The 21201-nt window shown below is 39.6% G+C and overlaps 1 protein-coding gene across 4 annotated transcripts in view; it reads right to left on the reverse strand.

The window, feature by feature from the left end:
• The window catches only part of Prkcq (protein kinase C theta), a 126309-nt gene that overhangs the window by 61260 nt on the left and 43848 nt on the right, over positions 1 to 21201 (reverse strand). The window contains exons 1-8 of one of the 4 annotated variants that reach the window (XM_027944859.2): positions 19769 to 19832; positions 19444 to 19570; positions 15897 to 16096; positions 12370 to 12430; positions 7219 to 7381; positions 6088 to 6119; positions 5906 to 5991; positions 2613 to 2742 (exon numbers count right to left, since the gene is read on the reverse strand). In XM_027944859.2, the coding sequence (XP_027800660.2) occupies positions 2613 to 2742; positions 5906 to 5991; positions 6088 to 6119; positions 7219 to 7381; positions 12370 to 12430; positions 15897 to 16096; positions 19444 to 19561 (790 nt within the window). In that variant the 5' untranslated portion in view covers positions 19562 to 19570; positions 19769 to 19832. Of the gene's footprint in view, positions 1 to 2612; positions 2743 to 5905; positions 5992 to 6087; positions 6120 to 7218; positions 7382 to 12339; positions 12431 to 15808; positions 15828 to 15896; positions 16097 to 19443; positions 19571 to 19768; positions 19833 to 21201 lie in introns of those variants that run through there. The other 3 variants (XM_027944860.2, XM_027944863.2, XM_027944864.2) reach the window with 3 other exon arrangements.

Raw genomic sequence — 21201 nt, forward strand, 5'->3', positions numbered from 1 at the left:
TTGTGCCATGACAGGAAGGGCATAGGACCCCAATAATTATTGAATCCTATTTAAGTGGATTTCAAGGTCAACGTTGTATTTCTTATACACATGAGTTAATGGCTTATATTTAAGTCTATGATAGTTACTGAAGGTAGCTCCGGAAGAGGGACCAGTGTTTTGCTTCATCTTTATAAGTCCCATGGAAAAGGAAAGAAGTGGGAAATATATGATCTCTTGTGGGGAGGATAGCATGTGTTGGTTGCAGCTGCAGGAGTAGACACTGTGCGACCTGACTACACAAATCACCTGCTCTGCAAAGGCTTCTAGTAGGTACAAGGCACAGACCTAAGGCTCTATATAGATGTCCAGCTCTGAGACCTCATGAGTATTCTGAATCATGAGTCCTAAAAGCAGCACCATAAAGGACCAACTTCCACTTTCTGACCATGTGATCCTTCTTGGAGTGTGTGTGTGTGTGTATGTGTGTGTGTGAGTGTGTGCCTGCATGCCTGCGTGTGCCTGCACAGGAGCACTTTTGAGTATGTGTAAAGATAAATATTGCATGATGTTATTGGTTTTAGAAAACTCAGATTTTGCTTTTGAAAAATCACACACACACACACACACACACACACACACACACACACACACATATATATATATATATATATATATATATATATATTTACAAACTCCAGCTGATAGAACTCTAGTCTCACATACTATTTGGTTTTGCAAAAGTGTCTAAGTAGGAGGTTTTTACAATAGAATTAGGCAATGGGACCTATAAAATCATGCAAATGTTAATCATATCTGCTTTTTGGAACATTCTCACGCCAAAAGCTTAGCACAGTAATTGCTATCGAGTGGGTGTTCAACAAATACAACTTCTCTTGCATCTTTACTATTATTCCATTCCATGGATATCTACTCTAAAAATGTAGGTAACATTGTGGCCTTTCTCACCTTGAGTTTTAACTAGCTCACACTTCCTCTGATAGTGTACCATAAAACAAATAAAAAATTTAAAAAACTACAAACTATTATTAGTCCCAGGGCATATGCATAGATATAGCCACAGAAATCCATCTGAAGTAAAATCTTTTATAAAAATATTAAAATCTTTAATTTGGTTAAGATAGCTTTTATGGTGGTGCTCCAAATTCTGCATTGTGAACGTGTCTGCATTGGACCTGTTTTGGAGGTGTCAGGGTTTGACTTGGGTGGCCCAGCCACCATCTTCTTACTCATCAATGCAATGCAAGGTGAGATGGTAAAACTGAGATTGGTACTTGGCTCCTTAAAATTGTAGCTTAGGTCCATGCTTGTCCCAGATGGGCACGGCCATGAAGAAAGGCCATTGCTCCCTCTGTAACGTCATAAATGTTTGTTACTAACCTAGCAGGTGGTTACTGGATCTCTGTGGGCGCAAATAGTTCCTTTTGATGACTATTTTCATGGGAGTTAATATGGAGGGGGAGAAGACAGGATAAAGGCTAAAGGGAGTCCTGCTTAAGAAGACGTACTCTAAAGAAGCAAGAGAAGGATGAGGTAAAGAAGGAGGAACAAAGAACTGGAGAAGTAGAGGGATGAAGATGAGGGCCTGTGGAGGTGAACAGAGAGGAAGAAACAGTTCAGGGGGCACTAAAAGCAAGAATGGAAAAGAAATGGGGAAGGAAAGGGGAGGGGAGGAAAGGGGAGAGGAGAGGGGGTATAAGAAATGAGGGAGGGGAGCTACTTGAAATGAAGGTGGGAGGAGAGAGTGGGGAAGGAATAGAATGGAAAGGAAAGAATGTAAGAGAAAAAGAACAGAACCGAGCAGAGGGTGCCAGTGTGAAGTAATGCCAAGGAATCTCTGGGGAGGTTCTAAACTCTGTGGTCAGCCTGCCAGACCAGCCGTGCCCCAGCAAGTGGGTGCTCAAGCTCCCTCGAGATGAAACCTCACCTTGAGATGGGCCATTGAGCATGAGATGATTCAGGTTTCTGTTTAAACAGTTGGGATAATGGGACATTGTTTTTCACCTATGGACTCTTCCATGATTTACTATATAATATTTTGCATATCCATGTATTCTTGAATATGTGTATAGAGAAAAGGACCTAAGTGGCATTTTGGAGCTATGAAGGGGTTTGACTACCTGTGACTACCTCTGGCTGGGCACTTGGAGTTCACAGCAGTGGCTTAGGGGTAACTCAAGAGGAGTTCCTCTGTGCAGGACCATGCATTAGCCAAATGGATGCCTGGGTTTGTGCCTTGGTGGCATGACAGATGGAATCTCACTAGACCTGCTGGAATTAGCCTGGCTCAGTCCGGAACCCACAAGGAGACAGCAGGGGATCAGTTGGGGTGAAGTAGAGTTTTTGGTAGAAGGATCAGTCAGAGGAGAAATGCTATCTTCATTTTTCCCCAGGGCTGTGGTATAACATAAATCCCTGGGGCCAGAAGCCTTGACCTTGAACCTGAGCTGTTGTGTGTGTTTCTTGGAATGTAAAGATGAGAGTGTGGCAAGGTGGAATGCAAAGAGCAGCAAGGGCCTCTTGTCCCAGGAAGATGGCGCTCAGATCACAGCCCTGGCAGGTCCCGTGAGGAAGTCAGTCATCTGCCTCAGCTCCCTCCTGCTGGGACTCACCATCACACTTGAGGCCTTGCCTTGCAAGTCCCCACAGCAGAGTCCCACAGTGCTCACAGAAGGTAGGGCTCTTGTAGTTGTAGACTTTAAATCTGTGTGGCATGTCAATCTTGAATCTCTCCTTGTGAAACTGAAAGAAAGGCAGAAGGTGAGACCACACATGTGTTCTTGGGCCCTAACTTTCGACATCCTCGAAGATGCTTTAGCATAACTAACAGTGACTGTGAAGATACCACAGGCCCCATGTGCCTTTTAGCCACCAAGTCAGACCTTCCAGTCCTGTTGGAAGAAGGCAGAGAGCGGTGGGTTTTTCAGGCCAGGGGCAAGCTTGCATCTGCTCTTGTGGGGACCCACAGATGACATCTGAAGCATCAGCACAGATGGGATCATTTCAGTAAGAGGGGAGGGAGGTTATTTATCTAAATGGAAGTAAGGAAATGATGCTTCCATTTAAACAAAGGAACCTGCCCTTCCTGTTTTAATATAAATATTGACTTTGCTTTTTCAGTCCAGAACTAGTGCTTCGCTTGGAGGGTTCTTATAAACGCTCCTCTGGCGGAAGCAGGGGCTGACAGTGTGAGGGCCTGCTGGGCACAGTGTTTTCACACCTGTTCTTCATATGCTGAATAGTTTATGTTGCCCCAGGGATTCGTGAGTCATTGGGGTTAACAGTGATGCTCATGATTTGAGACTTTCTAGAGAAGCCAAAGACAGGAAGTAAAGGGAATAGGGGTGTGTGTGTGGGGGGTGTGTGGGTGGGGTGGGTAGTAGCAAACTGATTGGATCACGCAAAAACACGTTCTGGGAGATTGAGATGTAAATTTTAGTCCCTGCTCTGCCACTTACAGATGAACATGGACCAATGAATCTTTTGAGCCTTAGCAAAATTATTTGCTCATATGGGATCATTCCCTTCTAGCTCTAAATTTTAGAGGAAATTCTTTCTGGAAAAATTCAATTTGTCTTCTCTGTGCTTGCTGCTCTGCTGGAGAAAATGAGACATCAGGGAAGGTTGACGCTGTCAAACTCATGGACTCTCAGCTCTGCTCTCCAACCCTGTTTTGGTCTAATTGTCTTGCTTTCTCGTCTCTAGGATGATTAGTTTCTTCAAATCCACATGTTGCCTCCTCCTCTTCCTCCCTCCACCCTCAGACTCCACTGAGGACACAAGGGTCTTATGGGGGGCTCCCTGTCTATCCACCAACTACTCTGCAAATCTACCCTCATTGGCAGAAACCTTGTCCAACTCCCTTTCTGTTCAAATTGGTGATGTTTCCCTCTGTCTATCAGAGACCCGTCTCCACATGGGCTGGGACCCCTTTTCTTCTCTCAAGCAGACTTGACTGCTTTGCTTGTCCATCTCTCTCCAGCTTCATCCATCTCTCCCTAGCCATGGAATTATCTTCCGTCTCACTTCCTCTCAGCTACTGGATGGTGAGCAATCTTGATAATGATAATATTATAGCATGATTGTTTCCATGTCATCATCTTCCAGTCACCCCCAACACAGTCAGTTGGGTGAACACCTCCACAACACTTCGACATTTCTCTGATCCACGTGACCAGATGTGGATTACCACTTGACCCTTAATTTTTTCAACATCTTAACTGCATAGAACACAGCTGCCCCCTTTTCTTTTGGGCTCTGTAATTTCATACACTCAGAAGGTAAGAGAAATTCTCTCTGAACTCGTTCTCTCTCTCTCTCTCTCTCTCTCTCTCTCTCTCTATATATATATATATATATATATATATATATATATATATATATATAATATCTAAATTCCTTTGCAGAGCCCTCTTCTCTCTATCCCCTCACTAGGTGATCTCTTAGGCAGCTTTACATCCTGCTGATGTGATAGTCACTCACAGACTTAGGGAGGTGGACTCATGTGAATCCCAAGCTAATAAAAAAAGCCCATCTGATATGTCCACCTAAATGTCCACAGGAACCTCAGATGCACTGTGTCCAAAATGGAAATATTCATTACTCTTCTCGATTGCTCCTTTGGTTCTTATCCACACTGCCGTGGTTCTATTGCTCCACCTCAAGCAGAAGCCAGACCTCGGGCATCATGCTTGTATCCTTCACCCACTCCTTGGGCAAATCCAGCATTTCTATTATCTCCATATAATCACCTAATACTCTTCTCACTTTTCCTCTATCTTTGTGGTCACCATGCTGGTGCAACTTCCCACCTCCACACAGTGTGACTCATCCAATCTCCTCCGGTCTGACCTTCATATCCCAACGCATATCTCCCCTGTGCTTCACAACACGGACTCCTAGGACACGTCACATGACAGTCAATCACTTGTCCAGAGTCCAAAGAAGCCCCACATGCTAGGTCCTTCCAAGTCCCCCAACTTTGTATTCCATTCTCTCTGGGCCTTGCAACTCTAGCCATACTGACTGATTTCATTTCAGTTTCTAGAATATGCTGGACTCTTCCTCTGCAGGATCAACCAGTCTGTCTGGAGCCTTCCTCCTGCTGTTCACACAATGGGCTCCTATCAGCTCTCAGTTTAGATATTCCCTCTCTGGGGGAGTTTACTGAGCACTCAGTCCAAGCGGGCCACCTAGTTGCTTTCCATCCATGTATCTTGTTTGCTATCTCCATAGCACTTAACATAAATGGAAACTAGGATAGCTCGTTTATTATATGTTTCTCCAATTTTGCAGGAAGTCCCTAAGGGCAGCACCATGGCCGTGCTGTACATCATACATAGCGTAATACCTTCCACATATGAGATATTCAATAAGCAATGAATGAAGAAGAATGGAGTAGATGAAGGAAGTCAACATATTTCATAAAAATGGGCTATTTAACTTTCTAACTCAGGTTTCCTTCTCCATGATATAAATATCTAACTTGTCTTCAGACCATACCTCAAAGTTTATTCTGAAAGAAATATTTATTTCTCATCATAACTGTCCTTCTCTTACCATCTCTTGCTAACCATATGTCTATATTTTATAATCATTTGTCTTTATTTAATTATTAACTGTCACTTCTAGCTATAGATGCCACAAGGGTTGTTTTTGCATAATTAAAACTATGCTTTGGGGCACATTTTATTAATTTTTTTTCTGGAAATTAAAATTCTTATTATGTTTTTCCTGTTCTTTCCTAGTTTTGGTAAAAAATCTCATTATTGAAGAGGAAAATGTTTTAGAGAGATTGATGTTCATTGCTAGGCTTAAGGATTCAAGTTTAGGAATTATCAAAAAGAATTAGCAGGCTGTAAAATTTAGTGTCAGGATAAAATCATGATGCGTCAGACGTACATACCATGGTTTCTCGGCTATTGATAGCTGATCCTGTGCACTTAGCTATTACTTTATCAATACACTTCTTGTGAATTGCTGCATTACATTCTGAAAATAAATAATCACAGCATAAGATTTTCAAATGTCAAAGAGCAATTCAATAAAATGAACAGCGACAGTACAAGAGAAATCCTTCTTACTTACGTCGACACTGGTAGCCCTGTTTGTTCAGACCCCTGTAATAAAGCACACGACTGACTTATTTGGATGTTCTCATCAATATCAGCATCAGAAACATTTCAGAGGCCAATGAGAGCACATGGTTTCCCAAGGTCATAGAGCATTTTCTCTGATTTGTAGCCCTGGTGAACCATTTGCCAAGAGTGATTTTTTTTTTTTTTTATTTTAAGCTGCTTTGTTAAAAGTTTGATAATTCAATGAAAAAGGAACAGGTAATTTCCTTCATTTTTGTATCTTACAAGCAAATGTGGAGATTACCATGCTTGATCAAAATGCATCACAGGATCCTATTAGCCAATTGCTATGTCTTATACTTAAAATCATTATCTCACCTTACTTATTGCTTCACTCATCTGTTGTTTTTGTTTGTATATAGATGAACAAAGACAGCTGTAACACATTTTATTTCCTCTTTCTGAGTGTCTGAGAATATAGGCAACTAACAAAACTTGACATTAAGGCTGATTCCTGAGTAGCACTCATTATCAGAAAGGAAGGAAGTTCAAGTGATTAGAGGAAAACAGGCTCATGAAAATCTGCCCCAATCTGTTTGACCTTTGGGTGCCCCAGTTAAGCAGGACTTGTGCATTAACAGATTCTGCAGTAGCCCGAAGGGAAGAGCATCCCTTAATAGGTACAGATGCTGAGAACACAGATAGGAGTCAAGTTTCCACTCTACCGTAGCCTTTCCCATGTGGTTACTGGGGCTTAAACTGCTCTTGGAGGCTGTTAAGACACCCAAGAGCCACATAAGCAGTCACAGCATTCGTTGCCATGGGAAAGAGCTGCCTGTTGCAGACAGCACCAGTGGCGCTGGGCTTTTGAAGTAGCAGAGGTTTGTCAAAGCTGGAAAACTGCTCACAACAAAGATACCACCCTCTTCTGTTCCTTCTGTCTTTCCCCCAGAAGCCTCTCATTCAGTCAGAAACTAGGGACTTTCGCCTGAGTGGCCCTTGCTCGGCAGGATCCCCAGCGGCTCTCATTCAGGACTTGCTCCCACTCATGCCCCTATAGCAAAGCAGGCACAACAAGCCTGGTGGATTCAGAGGATGCAACAGAATGTAAAGCTTGGAATTAAATGTGGGGTTACTCTACCAGACAAATTCGTGGCAGACAGAGCAAAACGTGGGTTGTGGGAAAAAGGTGGCAATGAATTCGTGGCACTTGACATGGTGGACTTTGGCCTGTTTGATGGCTCCTCGGCGGTGATGCAGAGCAAAGAAGCCTTCAGCCTCAAATTCACTCATGTCTTTTGTGTCTGTAGAGAGAGAAGAGGGGACAAAGTGAAATTTTTGCTCTATGAAGGGCATAGGTAAGTGGGGAGGGCGGGAACTGGGTGAGGAACAGAAGTGGACAAACATGGACACCTGTACTAATAAAACCCCAGGTACTTATTAAGACAGGTTAAATACTAGGCTTTCTATAATACAGAAACATCACCCCGTGAGTTATTGGAGGATCACAGTGAAGTTAGAATGCTGGCTTTGTCCTTCACTGCTCTTTGATTATGTTGAGCTATCTTTCATTTTTTAAAACAAGAAACTGGAACTTTCAAGTCTGTCTATAATTCTGAAGAACTATGGGGTTACTGACAGAACTTGGGAGCAGCATTTCTGAAGGGCCAGGATACTTCACACCTGTTTATAGACAAGGTGTTATGCTTTGGATATTAATTATCCCCTGAAAAGCTCATGTATTAGTAAGGGAATATTCAGAGGTGAAATGATTAGATTATAAAAATTGGAACCTAATCAGTGGATTAATCCATTTGATAGATTAATAATTTGAATGGACTAGGCAGGCACTGAGTGGCTGGAGGAGGTATGTCACTGAGGTATGCCCTCAAACTATATCTTGTCCTTGGCTCTTCATTCTCTCTTTCTCTCTCTCTCTCCTGTACCCACTTGCTGGCTGCCATTAGTTGAACAGCTTTCCTCTACCACACCCTTCTGCCATGATGTTTTGCCTTCCTTTGGGCCCAAAGCTAGGGAGCTGTTCAGCCATGGACTGAGACCCTGAAATTGAGAGCCCAAATACACTTTTCTTTCCCTAAGTTGTTCTTGCCACATATTCTGGTCACAGGGATTGACAAATATTCGACAAATACCAAGGTTACAATAGACCAAAGGGAGCTGTTCAGCCTTTTGTGTGAGGACAAAATAACTTTTGGAGGGTGTTTATGTTCTAGTTCCTAATGGCCACTCTGATCTGATAAACTAGTTATGTCTACAGTGGTCAATGTGGCAAAGGCCAGAAAATTAATTAATGTGATTTTTTAAAATGTTTTGATGATCCTGTATATTAGCTGGTTATCTACAGCAAACCATCAAATTCTTATATATTCAGTTCATCCTGAGCTCATGGATATTGGTGAAGTTGCTTTGTGTAGTCACTGTCTACAGTGTCCCTTGCCAGGTGACATCTTCCCAAAGGCTGAAGTGCTCTAAAATGGTAGGATTCTGAGAATACAGTATGTCCCTGCTGAAAGCTCAGGAGACCAAAGAACACCAAATGGCAGTGGTGGTTAAAGAGCACAGAAAACACTCCAGCAGGTGAGAGAGAATGACAGGGTGAGCAGTAAAGAAATAGCAAAAACACACCATCACTAAAATAAGCATCACAAAATGAATGATTATAATGCCTAGAATCATAATTTTATAATAGCTTGAGGATTTGGGATCATTTACTTTATTTATTCTATTTGTATATGTACACAAATTGAAAATTAGTGAGAATAAGGGGTTCATTATATTTCAAAAGTATACAGAGTTAACAATATGGAAACTAAAGTACTTCCATTCTGGCTCAGCAGTGACAGAGATCTGACAATGCACTTCAATATCCCTGCCAAAGTCCCATTCTAACAGTGTTTGGGCCAGAAAACTCTTGGTAGACGGAGGGCTATGTAGGTGGAGGCCTTTCCCCAGGAATCCAGCCAAGTCTCAAAACACATTTTAGGACTCACATCTTCCCTACAGTGGTTCACAGGTCTTTTTTATGGCAACCCTCAATTCCTAGACACAGAGAATTCCAGATGATCCTCTAAATAGTTCTGCAGATGGGTCATAATATTTTGCCTAATATTTTAAGGCTAGGTAATGTGGGTTATTTTATTTGAAACTAGGATGAGAGTAAGTTAGGCTTGGTGAATGAGAGATTAAACTAAGGGTCACTGAGTTAAAGTAGAGAAAAAGTGATTCTAGTTTAGAAATTAAAAAAAGAGAGATTTTTAAAAAGCAAGACTGGAATGGTCTGTGTGGAGAGCTGAAGCATTATCTTAAATGTCTAAGTTCTTTATCCCCAACTTGTTTGCCTTTTCCTTCTGTACCCCAGTCTTCACCAGTCCTATCATCATTTTCCCAGTCTAGCTACTTTAAGAAATATCTTCAACATTTCCTCTTCATTCAACTTTCATTTTAAAATAATTATCAAGCAACAAAATTCTGTGCCTACAATAGGTGTTCCCTTTGATCGACACTGCCATGAAATCTTGCTGCTATCTTTTATTCTTTTCGACTTTTTTATTTTCTATCTATAGCCAAACCCCTAGACTGGATGCTTACCACTTTTCCAGAGCATGAAGAAAATTTTATAGGCCCCAAATGTTTAATTCTTTAAAAAAGAGAAAGTATACTCTTCCCATTGAGCATGGCTCAATCTGTGCACTACTCTCTCAAGCCCACCAACCTCAGGGTTGAGACTTCCTGCTGATTTTGAAAGGGCCAACTGGTCTACCAAGGCTGGTTTCTTCCAACCTCCCTATCCATGTCATATTTTGCTCAAATCTTCACTTTTTTTTCCCTCATAGAAGGATTTCTTCCTTCTTTGAAAAATCTCAATTCTGCTTCTTCCTAATTCTTCAGAACTTTCCGGAATGAAGGCAACCCATACTGATCTCTTGGTTAATCTGTACTTAAACAATTTGGGATATAATTATATAATGGTTTAATCTGCACCACTTTTCTAATCTGGGTTTACATTCCCTGAGTGTAAGATCTGAATTCTTTAGAAAACTCTTTCTTATACTTATTTTATCTTATTTTGGTACTGGGGATTGAACCTAGGGCTTGCTCATGCTAGGCAAGCCCACTCCACCGAGGTACATCCCAATCCAGAAAACTATTTCTTAGACATAAAAACAAGCATTCTTAAAAGAGAATGACATAGTATATGTTTTATCTTGTTATAAACAAGGGATTATCTAATTAGTAATTCTATAATATTGGTTGTTAAAAATTATACTTTTCTGGTAAACAAAAAATTTGGAGATAGTGTCTCAATTTGAGCCTAGATACAAAAAAATTTAAATATTATCAAATCTTATTCTTAAAAAATGTTTCTGGGTTTGTGTGATTATTGTTCATAAAATATTGTTGTTTTTGCCCTACCTGAATTTGCTTCTTTCATTCTAATAGAACACTGAAGTTCTGTAATAACAGGAGGAATGTTCATGCAATTGCATCTCCAAGCAGGAATCTGTAAATTATTTACCAAAATTACTTTCAGTCCAATGGAGGACTTTTTTCCACTTTACACTGGGCTCTGTTTTGAACTAAGGGGGAAGTGTAGGCTTTCTTCTATTCAAGGAATTAAATGTTATTGGTATTTATTTCTGTACTTTCACTTATTACGCAAATAGTCATTCAGGTACACCATGATCACTCTATCTCATTTAGCCAACTCAAAAACGGTGTCATTACATTCACTCTATATCTTCAGAGTCCGAGGGGCTGGGGTGGGTGGTGGGGAGAAAAGTTTTTCCTCCTCAGTAGTTTTTAAATTTCTTTTTTAAAGAAACTTTATTGTAGAGAATTTCATATTATGCACAACAACTTCTATAGGTGGTTTTCAATTCTCCAGCTTCAACAGTGATCAATTCAGGGCCACTCTCTTTCAACAGATCCCTGTCCATCTCCTACCTGTGCAATGGGTTATTTTGAAATGAATCTATAGCATTTCAGCATATAACTATAAAAAAGGAAGATTAAAAAACCCATAATAACCATAATATCATATCACACCTAAAAAATAACAATCATGCCTTGATATCATCAAATACCCAGTGGGTATTCAAATTTACCCCGATTGTCTTGTAGTATTGTTCTTTCCAATGTATTCTTTTGAGTCTGGACATATAAAGAATTACATGTATTTGGAAAAGGCACTATAAATCTTTGAACTAAAACTTATTTTTTATTGGTACAGGCTGAGAATTTCTAATCCAAAAATATAAAATCCCAAATATTTCAAAACCTGAAACTTTTCGATCATTGATAAGATGGACCATGTGGAAAATTCCACTCTATGAATCTGTATCATGCACAATATTATTAAAAAGATTATATAAAATACAGGCTATGTGTGTAAATTGTATATGAGGCATAAAAGAATTTCCTGTTTAGACTTGTGTTTCCATCCTTGAGATATCTCATTCAGATATGCAAATATCTCAAAATCCATAATAATCCCAACTTGAAACACTTCTGGTCTCAATCATTTTGGATAAGGAATACTCAATCTGTAGATAAGACTAGTTAATGAAATATACAAAATCAGTTTATCATCAATAAGTTCCCAGTTCATTCCAAGGTTTGGGATTTCATGAAGAATAGCATTTGATTCATTTAAGTAGCACAGACAGGCTGTTACTGGTACCTAGCAGTCTGTGCTTGTATATTTAACCTCTGTGATCAAAGACTGTGTGTGACATGAAACCAAAACTCTTTTGCAATGCATTATTTTCCTTTTTTACCCTTCCTTGTTCCTAAAAGAATTTGAGGTGACTAACTTTAAGCATTAACATTTTACCACTAGTTTTATGGAAAATATTATTGGCTTCTTATTTTGTATTCTACTGTGATAGCTTTTTGTAGAACACTATCATATACAAACATTATATCCACCCATAGCAACACATAAAGACAGCCATTTATACTTGCATTAAATCTCTAAACTTAAATAAAGATAGATTATAAAAGCACTAGGCATATGAATTCATATATTATGAAAATGCTGTAAATGTTTTATATTCATATGATACTTATTTTTGTATTTATTCTATGTTTATCTGGTCTGGATAGTTGTTTTCAGTTCATGCCTGAGCACCACTGGAAATTTTAATAAAATTCCTTATGTTTCCTTTTCCTCTTCATTCTTTTCTATGATCATTGCAAAAGTAAAATAAGTTGTACTTGAAGAAAGCCATGCCCTCCTCACCCCCACACAGGAAGAAGAAATGTCACTTGCCACTCATTTCCAGAAAGTATCTTGCATTCATTAGCATTCGTCCTTGAGGTTTCAGCTCTAACTGGTTGAGAGAAGGAGAGAAACATCAGTCAGAAATGTGAAGCCAGCCCTGAGCTCAATGACATCATAACTGGCTACTTGGGTGATGGCAGGAGATTCCCAGTGTAGAAGCCAACATGGTTTTTCTCACATTACTCCTTCTCGTTATCATCAGAAGAGGGGACAGCTCTTGCCTTTATCCTAACACCTCCCCTTGGAGATGCATTACTTACTAGATATCATTGCTCATTAGAGATAGAAATTTACATAAAAAAGAAACAAAATTCTAAAACAAATTCTATTTGGTTTTCTTGCCTTGTGATGTTGTTCATTGAAAGAACTGCAAGAGGGCACATGTGGGTCTTAATCATGACAAAAGCGCCTCAGATACTAGTTCTAGCTCTCTTGGGGGGAAGTAGGTCTTTTGGGGGAAAGTTAAATCCTGTAGACCCTCTTCCCTTTACCTGGGATGCACATCTAGGTTAACCAGTGTATTCAGTGGCAGCAGCTTTCCTCTTTGACAGAGTAGAAACTGCTTCCTTGGATTCTGCACTAAAGGAAATTTTAATCAGATTATTATGGGAAGGGATTATAATATATTATATATATACATAGATATGTATTTCCTTTAGTACAGAATCAAGTATTGCATAGTGGATATATGCATTATACTGGATATGTACATATACGATGTATGTATATTTTAAACTGGATTATATATAGTATATGTATAATATATGTATATAATAATATAATAATCATTTCCTATACCAATCTAGTTAAAATATTTCTTATATATTACAAGTATATATAATGTATACACATAAGTACATACCAATCTAATTAATGTATGCAATATATGCAACATGTACACATATATATGTACCATTTTATAAAGGATGTTATGTAATGTAGGCACATACAGGAGGAAAAAAAGGGATTAATCTGACAATATAAGTACTATTACAAACATATTAAACCATCATACTATGCCATTAGTAAACTAAAAAGAATAAGAAAGATGATGAATCAGAGGTTGTTATTGATCATCACGTCCATGGATTAACTAGAATAAGTGAGAAATAGCAAGAAACGTCCTGTTGAACCTAGGGTCAAATCTGAATCTTTGCTAAATAATTTCTGGGCCGCATGACCTTGTATAAGTCACTATGCCTTAAAGATCTCTGGAAAATGGACATAATAACAATTTCTGTATCATAGCATTACTACTATTAGAGTTTTATGATAAGACAAAGCTTGCACTATTCAGCTAACTATAAATTCTCATGTAAGCTTAAACAGATTAATAGAGAGAGAGGTATTTTGGGCATCAAGTAGAGACACCATTGCTCTATGGTTTGTGGAATAAGAAGTTAAATGGAGAAGAGCAAGGAATGAGAAGCCCACCCAAAGGAAGTGGTGAAAGTCAGAATGAGGTGACCACAGCATTATCAACATTCAGGAAGTCGTATTGATGGAGGAAATCCAGTCAGGCAGCTACTGGAAAAACAATACATATAGAAAGCCATATTTTATCACGTCTTGGGGAGGGAATGGGAAGTGACCATGCACAGGGTTGCAGCCTTGGGAAAGCAGAAGGCAACTGTCATTGTGCTTTTAGAAACACAACAGCATCTAGGGAGATGAAGGCTAAATTTGAAAAAAAAATTGTTTTTCAGTAGAGAAATTTTAAGAAAGCAGCTCACAAGAGAAACAAGGGAAAATGTAAGTTCAAAACAATCTGTTGGCCCTTAAAAATAAAAGCAGACTAAGAAATAACGGCGGGGGGGGGGGGGGGGGGGGCGGGGGCACGGAGGGGGGCAAAGCTTAAAAAAGGAAAAGGTTTGCAAGTTGGTTAAATGAGGACCTTAATGACACCATATGCTTGTGTCCAATAGTCCTTGACTATAAGGAAAGTAAAATATCTGATAAGAAGAAAATCAGCAAAAAACAAACAAACAAACAAAAAACAAAACCCAAAACAAAAAAAATATAACTTGGAGAGAAATAGAAAGGCAAACTTCATATAAGTGCAGCCTAATTAATAAAAGGGGGAAGGAAACCCCTCTTTATCCTTCCATTCATTGAGAAAGATTCTGGAATAGAATGTTACTTTAAGAATTTGAAAGTTGGCAATTCTTACCTTGAAAGATAATTAGGTAGAAAGTAGAAAATGGAAGGGGACTACGGGAGGGTTTGGTAGCTTCTCTCTTCTTTCTCCTGGTCATGTCAAAGTTCCTGTGTTTCAGATCAAACTGGAGACCCACATCTCACTTACCTGGTTTGGGTAAACTCCTTAACATTAGGACAAACATCTGAATTTAACCTTTTCTTGCTTGCCTAAGCAGGTACCCCAGGATGCTTTTTGTTCCATGATCCCTTTCTCCAAGCTGAATGCAGAAACACTCAATAGATGCTGCTGAACTACATTACCTAAATATGTCTAAGCATGGGGACCTTTAAAGAAAATCTTGGCATATACTTGATTACTTTAGTGGCAAAAGCACAGATTTATATGCTTTCCTTAAAAGTTATGTTTTTGTTTGTTTTTTCCAGATTAAAAAAAAAAGAAAATACAGAACTGATACAAAAATGTAGTTTTAGGCTTGTATCATTCCTATTTGAAACCTGTGACCTGAAAACCTTTTGGGTGGGTTTCTAAAATCTTAGAAATAGCAAGAAGCAGAAAAGCAAGATTCTCTCCTTTGGCATAAATAAAAAAAATATATTTGAAAACATTTTCTGGGGTTTTGGATCACCCAAAAGCAGTTTTTAATGATATATTTTATTTCATTTTGTGCTCCAGAAATTTTCATTAGAAATGTTTATGCATTAGGTTTGTTTATTTATTTATTCATTAGTTCTAATCAGTTATACATGACAGTAGAAAGCTCTTTGATTCATTGTACACGATGGAGAATTTTTCACTTCACTGCTTGTGCATTTTTTTTTTACACTTTTATATTTTACTTTTTCTTTTTAACAATTCTAAAAATTTGCTAGCCAGTTATAACCTAGGTTTTCCAAAACTTAGTGTGTTGATATGAATTGTGTATGATGCACTTCTTTGTACAAAGTAAGTTAAGTGACTTCATGATGGCTGAAAAAAATTTACAGGATCTGCAAAACATGGATAGAGGATACCAAACACTTTGTTCTATCTACTCAAATTCAGATATCTTGACAAGCAACAGTTAAATTTCCCAATTAAGGGGACTTTGTGATATTCCCATGCTTGCCCTAACAGTTACAAATCCATAAGAGTTTTTCATAGCTTAAGAGACCATCTTCATCTTATGCAAAGATTTGAATACATCAATATGTTCTATAGTCTGTCATGAATTATCACCAATGAGTAAGTGGTAGGGAATCTGTTTACCTAAGACCAGTGTAATCCTACCTTTAGGATGACGGAGAAATTTTGAGTTAGTCATCAGCTAACATGATGGGTGTACACTTTAAATGAAGCTCATGGCTCCGACATTTACCCATATTTCCGTCTTCCCATTGTTCTTCCTGCATCTCTCGGCCAGGGAGTATAGCTCTACGGTGGTTTCAGATATAAGGTCCACATTTTTGCCTTTTACAATGATCTGCATTACTCTTCCCTTGTTGATGTGAGCATCAAAAGTGCTGTCCCACGGGGGGTACATGGTTGGCTTTTTCTGGATGTACATCTGCCCATTTTCTAGGGGAAAAAAAAGATATGTTCTCATTGTTCCTTTGAACAGCTTAGGAGAATAATTCAAGTCCACAGTGACATCCTTCCCTCTGCTCCCTGGGATACGTGATTCTGTTGTGAAGACAAAAACATCACATAATCAGAACAATCTAGGGCAGAATGAGACAAGTTCCATAGTCTAGATGCAAGGTTATACCAACACATTAGTCTTCAAAGTCCAATGTAGTTCATGCCTTAGACTGGAAATGTTCCTTTCAGCAGTTTGTTGCTTCACTTTGTGAGTGAAAATCTGAGAAAATAAGTATTCAAAAAGTTGTATCCCTTTTGAGACCCTCTTTGTTAACCCATGAAGACTTCATCATATGATTAATTTCTCTGACTTCTCATAAAAAGTAGTCAATACAAATTTGCTATGTCCATCTGAGAGAGACAGTGCCATAATTTAAGTTTCTCGTGAGTACTCCTTGGAAAGAATATTTAAAATTTTCCATTTGATATAAATGCACCAAGACAATAGCCCTGGAGACATAATGAGACATTATTTCCTTCTCTAATTCTTTTTATATGTTTTTGGTACCAGGGATTGAACCCAGGGGTATTTAACCACTGAACCACATCCCTAGTCCTTTTTATTTTTTATTTAGAGACAGGGTCTTGCTAAACTGTTAAGTTGCTGAGGCCGGTTTTGAACTTGAGATCCTCCTGTCTCAGCCTCTGAAGCCACTGGGATTACAGGCATGCGCTACTGTGCCTGGTGGCCCCTTCTCTAATTCTTGAATGAAAGTGCATTTTTTCGTTCACTATATACCCTAAGTAAAACCTGACAGGCACCCCAGAGAGGTGGTAGACTTGGTCCATGGAGTCTGCAAAGAAGACTGTGGATGTGTGAGTGAGGAAAGTAGATGGGAGGACGTCCTCCTCACGGTAAGGAGCAAGAGCCACAGCCCAGACGACCCCTTTCCAGGAAACTTCCCCTGAAGCCGTTTTGACATAGCTTTCATCCACAGAAGATCTTCTCTAATATTTACTCCTTAATCATTTTCAAAGCAGAAAACTGAAGCCGAATTAGAGTGTTAGTTTCTTGTGATAATAAATACATTAAGTGGCATATTTAGCAATTCAGAGATATTGATAAAGTGAAAAAAAAATTTCTACAGGGACACAAAGCAGATTTAACTCCTGATGGCCTCTTCTCTACCATGCACAAGGCTAAACAGAACAGACACTTAGCATTTGTTAAATTAATATTTAATTTTTGAGAGTATTCTAGGAGTTGAATAAGCTGAAACTTCAAATTTCAGGTAAACTTGATTAGTAGAGATATAAACTATGACACTGCTAAAGAAGGAATAGGAAGGGAAGATATTTATGACTTAGTTAAAAAAATTAACTGTAGGTTGGGCTGTTTAGAAATGAACAGAGATATTAATGATCATAGTAGCAATTGACTTCCACAGATTTACAACCTTCCCATCAAAGAATTCTTTCAATTATAATCATTATCCATTCCAAAAGAAGGGCAAACGTCCCCCAGGCAAGCCATTTTTAAAAATGTGTTCATTTACTGGGTTTGTGATGTCCTACAAAGAGGACTAGAACCAGGATTGTGCCTATGCAAAGCGAGTGTTACCATTTTCAGAGTCTCATTGTGAGGTGGACTGTTTGTCCCTATTCCATCGACTCATCACAAAAACCCAGGCTCATGCCCTGAAGATTGGAATGTGTTTAAATTCTATGGGAGAAATACTTTTACAACATTCAGAACAGTTTCTCTTCAAAACACAACCAAAACTCAAACCAAAAATCTCCAAAGTTCTCCAAACTCCACAGGCTAATCTTTTGGGGTTGGAGGGGAAAGACAACTGTATATTCTTTTTCTGACAAGGTCTTTTGATCCACATGGTTGATGAGACCAAGTTCAAAGGCAAAGCCAAAAGAAGGAGGGGGGAAGAATTCAGCTCCCAGGAGGCAAATGTCAGTGAGACCTGAGGTTGTAAAGAGAACTGGATCTAGGAGACCCATTAAGTCAAAAGCGCCTTTGAAAAACTCAGACATTTTACACTTCAAAGGTGTCTGTGACATTTGAAAGGTTTTAGGTTGGGAGCAAGTGGCATTCTCGCTTTTAACTAAACAGGAGAGAACTCTGGGCAGCAGGGAAAGCGAGATGATTCAGACCATCTCTGCAGCTTTGATGTACTCGGAGTGGCTGGAGGGACCAAGTGAGCCAGATAGGGGAAAGCCTTTGGTGGGGGAGGGGAGCCAGCATGGTCAGATATGGAGCCCCAGAATTCTGAGCTGTGGCGTCCAGCTTCAGGTGCCCAAAGTCTGGGTCAGGTTGACCTTGCACCTGCAGATGCCATCCAAACAGGCCTTTTTAGGATGTTGTTACATAAAATAACACACCTCTCTCTGTCCCTTCCCTCTCTCTCCCCTTGACCCTGCTTAATTTTCTTCAGAGCACCTATCATTATTCGCCATGTTATATTTTTGTTTCTTGTCTACCTTCTATCGTTACTGCAAATCTGCGTGCTTTCTTTTCAAAGTCTAGATACAGGGAGACAGGAGAAAGTAGAGGTCCTGGAATGCTCCTGGGATATATAAACTTCCTCCCGTCTTTCCTTTGTAAAGACCATAGGAAGCCTAAAATGCAGAGGCAGGGATTGATACACAATAAATACAGTTCACAATACACAACACTGGGGTCCCTATACAACAGGATCGTTTGAGCAAAGGTCTAATCACAAAGAAGGAATCTTGGGTGGCTGACACGCTTTGCCCCCTCACCATGAACTGATTGTAAACATTCACCTTTAACAAAACATGACTATTCTTCAATTCACATAAGGAACTAATTAAGTACAAAATACCATAATGTGGATTCTAAGCACTAATGATTCTCCTAACCTTCCTCTAAGCTTAGGCAAAAAAGCAGCAAGCAGTCTTTAGAGTTGATTGCAAGATCAACTAAGATTAGGGAGTTTTAATCTATCTTAAATCATTTAAGGCATTATCATCAAAGCTTATCAATATAGGTTATACATATCTATTCCAGCTCTCACTAGATTCTCACTAGATTATTTCCCAAGAGTCTCCTCAACCCAACTTTCTCCTTAATCATATTTATGTGGAAAAAAATAGTATGGTGAAATAGAACCACCAGCGGGTCACGGGTTCTGGCTCAGAGTCCAACTCTAAGCATGTGTCCTTGTGAAAGCATTTGGCTTCTCTGGGCAATAACAGCCTGAGATGTACAATTCAGTTGACTGAAGGTGCTGGACAGCCTTGCTTCATACCCGGTTCCCCACCAGAGTCACCTCCTCGGGCACCTCCACCCCACACCCTGTCCCTCTTACCTGATTCAACATACTCCTTGACCAGCACCGCACAGTAAGGGTTCACAGCCTCGCCCTGGCAAGATTGGCAGGACCCACAGTCGAAGTTGGACAAACCGATTCGAAGAAATGGTGACATGGTTGCTCCCTGGGAAGTGACAAAAAAACAAAAACAAAACAAAAACAAAAAACAATGCTGTTCAGGGGCTGTACAATGTATTTATTTTTGGTGTCCCCTCTCCACTTAAGCAGTTTATCACGGACAGCCAGAGCCTCAAATGGGTCCACTATCCATCTGAGCAAAGGCTTTTATTTCCCTTTCTGCAAAGTATGTTGCTGGACTCACCCCAAACCACAGCCTGCCTCGCCATAGGAAGAGGCTTTCTGGACATCTGCTTCCAACCCCTCTACTGAGAACAACCGAGAGTAAATGCCAGTCAATCTAGCGAGTCATGCTTAGTGGCTGTGGACTGAAGTCAAGGCTCTCCCACATTTTATTTCTTCCGTTATTCAAGTCAGTGCCCAAGAAACAACACACAGTAATCAGAAAATGAGTGTATAAAGAGGGAGTCTATTTTAGTCACACTAAATATGACACCGCAAAATTCTTACAGGGTCTATTTCTGTGTGTAATGGAATTGGCTCAAGGCAGTTAGCAGCTGATCTTTATTTACTCTATGTTTTCAAAAAGGTCTGCTTTCTTCACTTACACACACACACACACACACACACACACACACAGAGGAAATAAGCCTTTGAATATTATAAACTACTTAAACCCTGAGCCATTGACCACTGTGAAATAGTTGTCTTATTGTCTAAGGATAAACAAAGTGCTTCATAAAATAAACAAAAACAAAACAAAACCAAAAAACCCTCATAGAGATTACTGTGCTGGCTACAGATTCCAGGAATCTCATTTGCCTCTTCATCTGCTGTTCCGGCCACAGGCTTCAACTCATCACTTTTCTTTTCACCCTGCTTTTCCACAAGGTCCCATTAGCCTGAAACTGCCACCTGCTATTCAGTGAAAAAGTTGGTCCCTCGCTTCCTCTCTCTTCTTGAACCATCCCCGCCTCATGAATTTTCCCAAGTGAGTCAAAGTGAGCATGGCATGCTGGCTACCTCTTCTGCCTTTGTATGGAGGAAAAGACTATATGGAGTAATCAGAACCTAGAAGTGACTGTGGCAGAACTGGAAGCTGAGCCTCTGATAGCTCATCTAGCAAGACCATGAACCATCTCCAGCACTCTGGAGCATTGATGTTTGGATAATTTTTGAGTTCATAGACAAATCTAGGGGCTCTAGACAGGCACTGTTAATTTCAGGGGTATTAATGCAGCCTTAATTTCCTGCAGAGTTTTCTTAGAATCCTGGAGAACTGCCAAAGGAGGTGTTTGTGCAAACATCATTGTTGGATGTTCTTAACCTCAGAAACATTTTCTGTTAGACCATGCTGTTGAATTGCAGCTAGACATCTTCTGGCCTTGTCTTTAGGGGGCCTTCTGCCCTTTGGAACTAGGCTTTCAGCTGAAAGTTCAATGAGATGACTTCTTTGAGATTCTCATTTTCCCTGGGCCACATGGGTCTTCCAGATCAATCTCTGTTTCTTCACTAATCAGAAAAAACAAAACAAAACAAAAAAAAAACACAAAACCCTGAGAACTCTCCTCAGTTATGGGAGTACAAACCACGCACGGACTTCCAAAGATTTCTTAGTACAAGTAAAGGTTAGTAATTAATTCTGATTTGAGTCTGCAGGGACTGTTGATTCAGCCT

Source organism: Marmota flaviventris, chromosome 12 (assembly GCF_047511675.1).
Source record: "Marmota flaviventris isolate mMarFla1 chromosome 12, mMarFla1.hap1, whole genome shotgun sequence".
Taxonomy (NCBI): domain Eukaryota; kingdom Metazoa; phylum Chordata; class Mammalia; order Rodentia; family Sciuridae; genus Marmota; species Marmota flaviventris.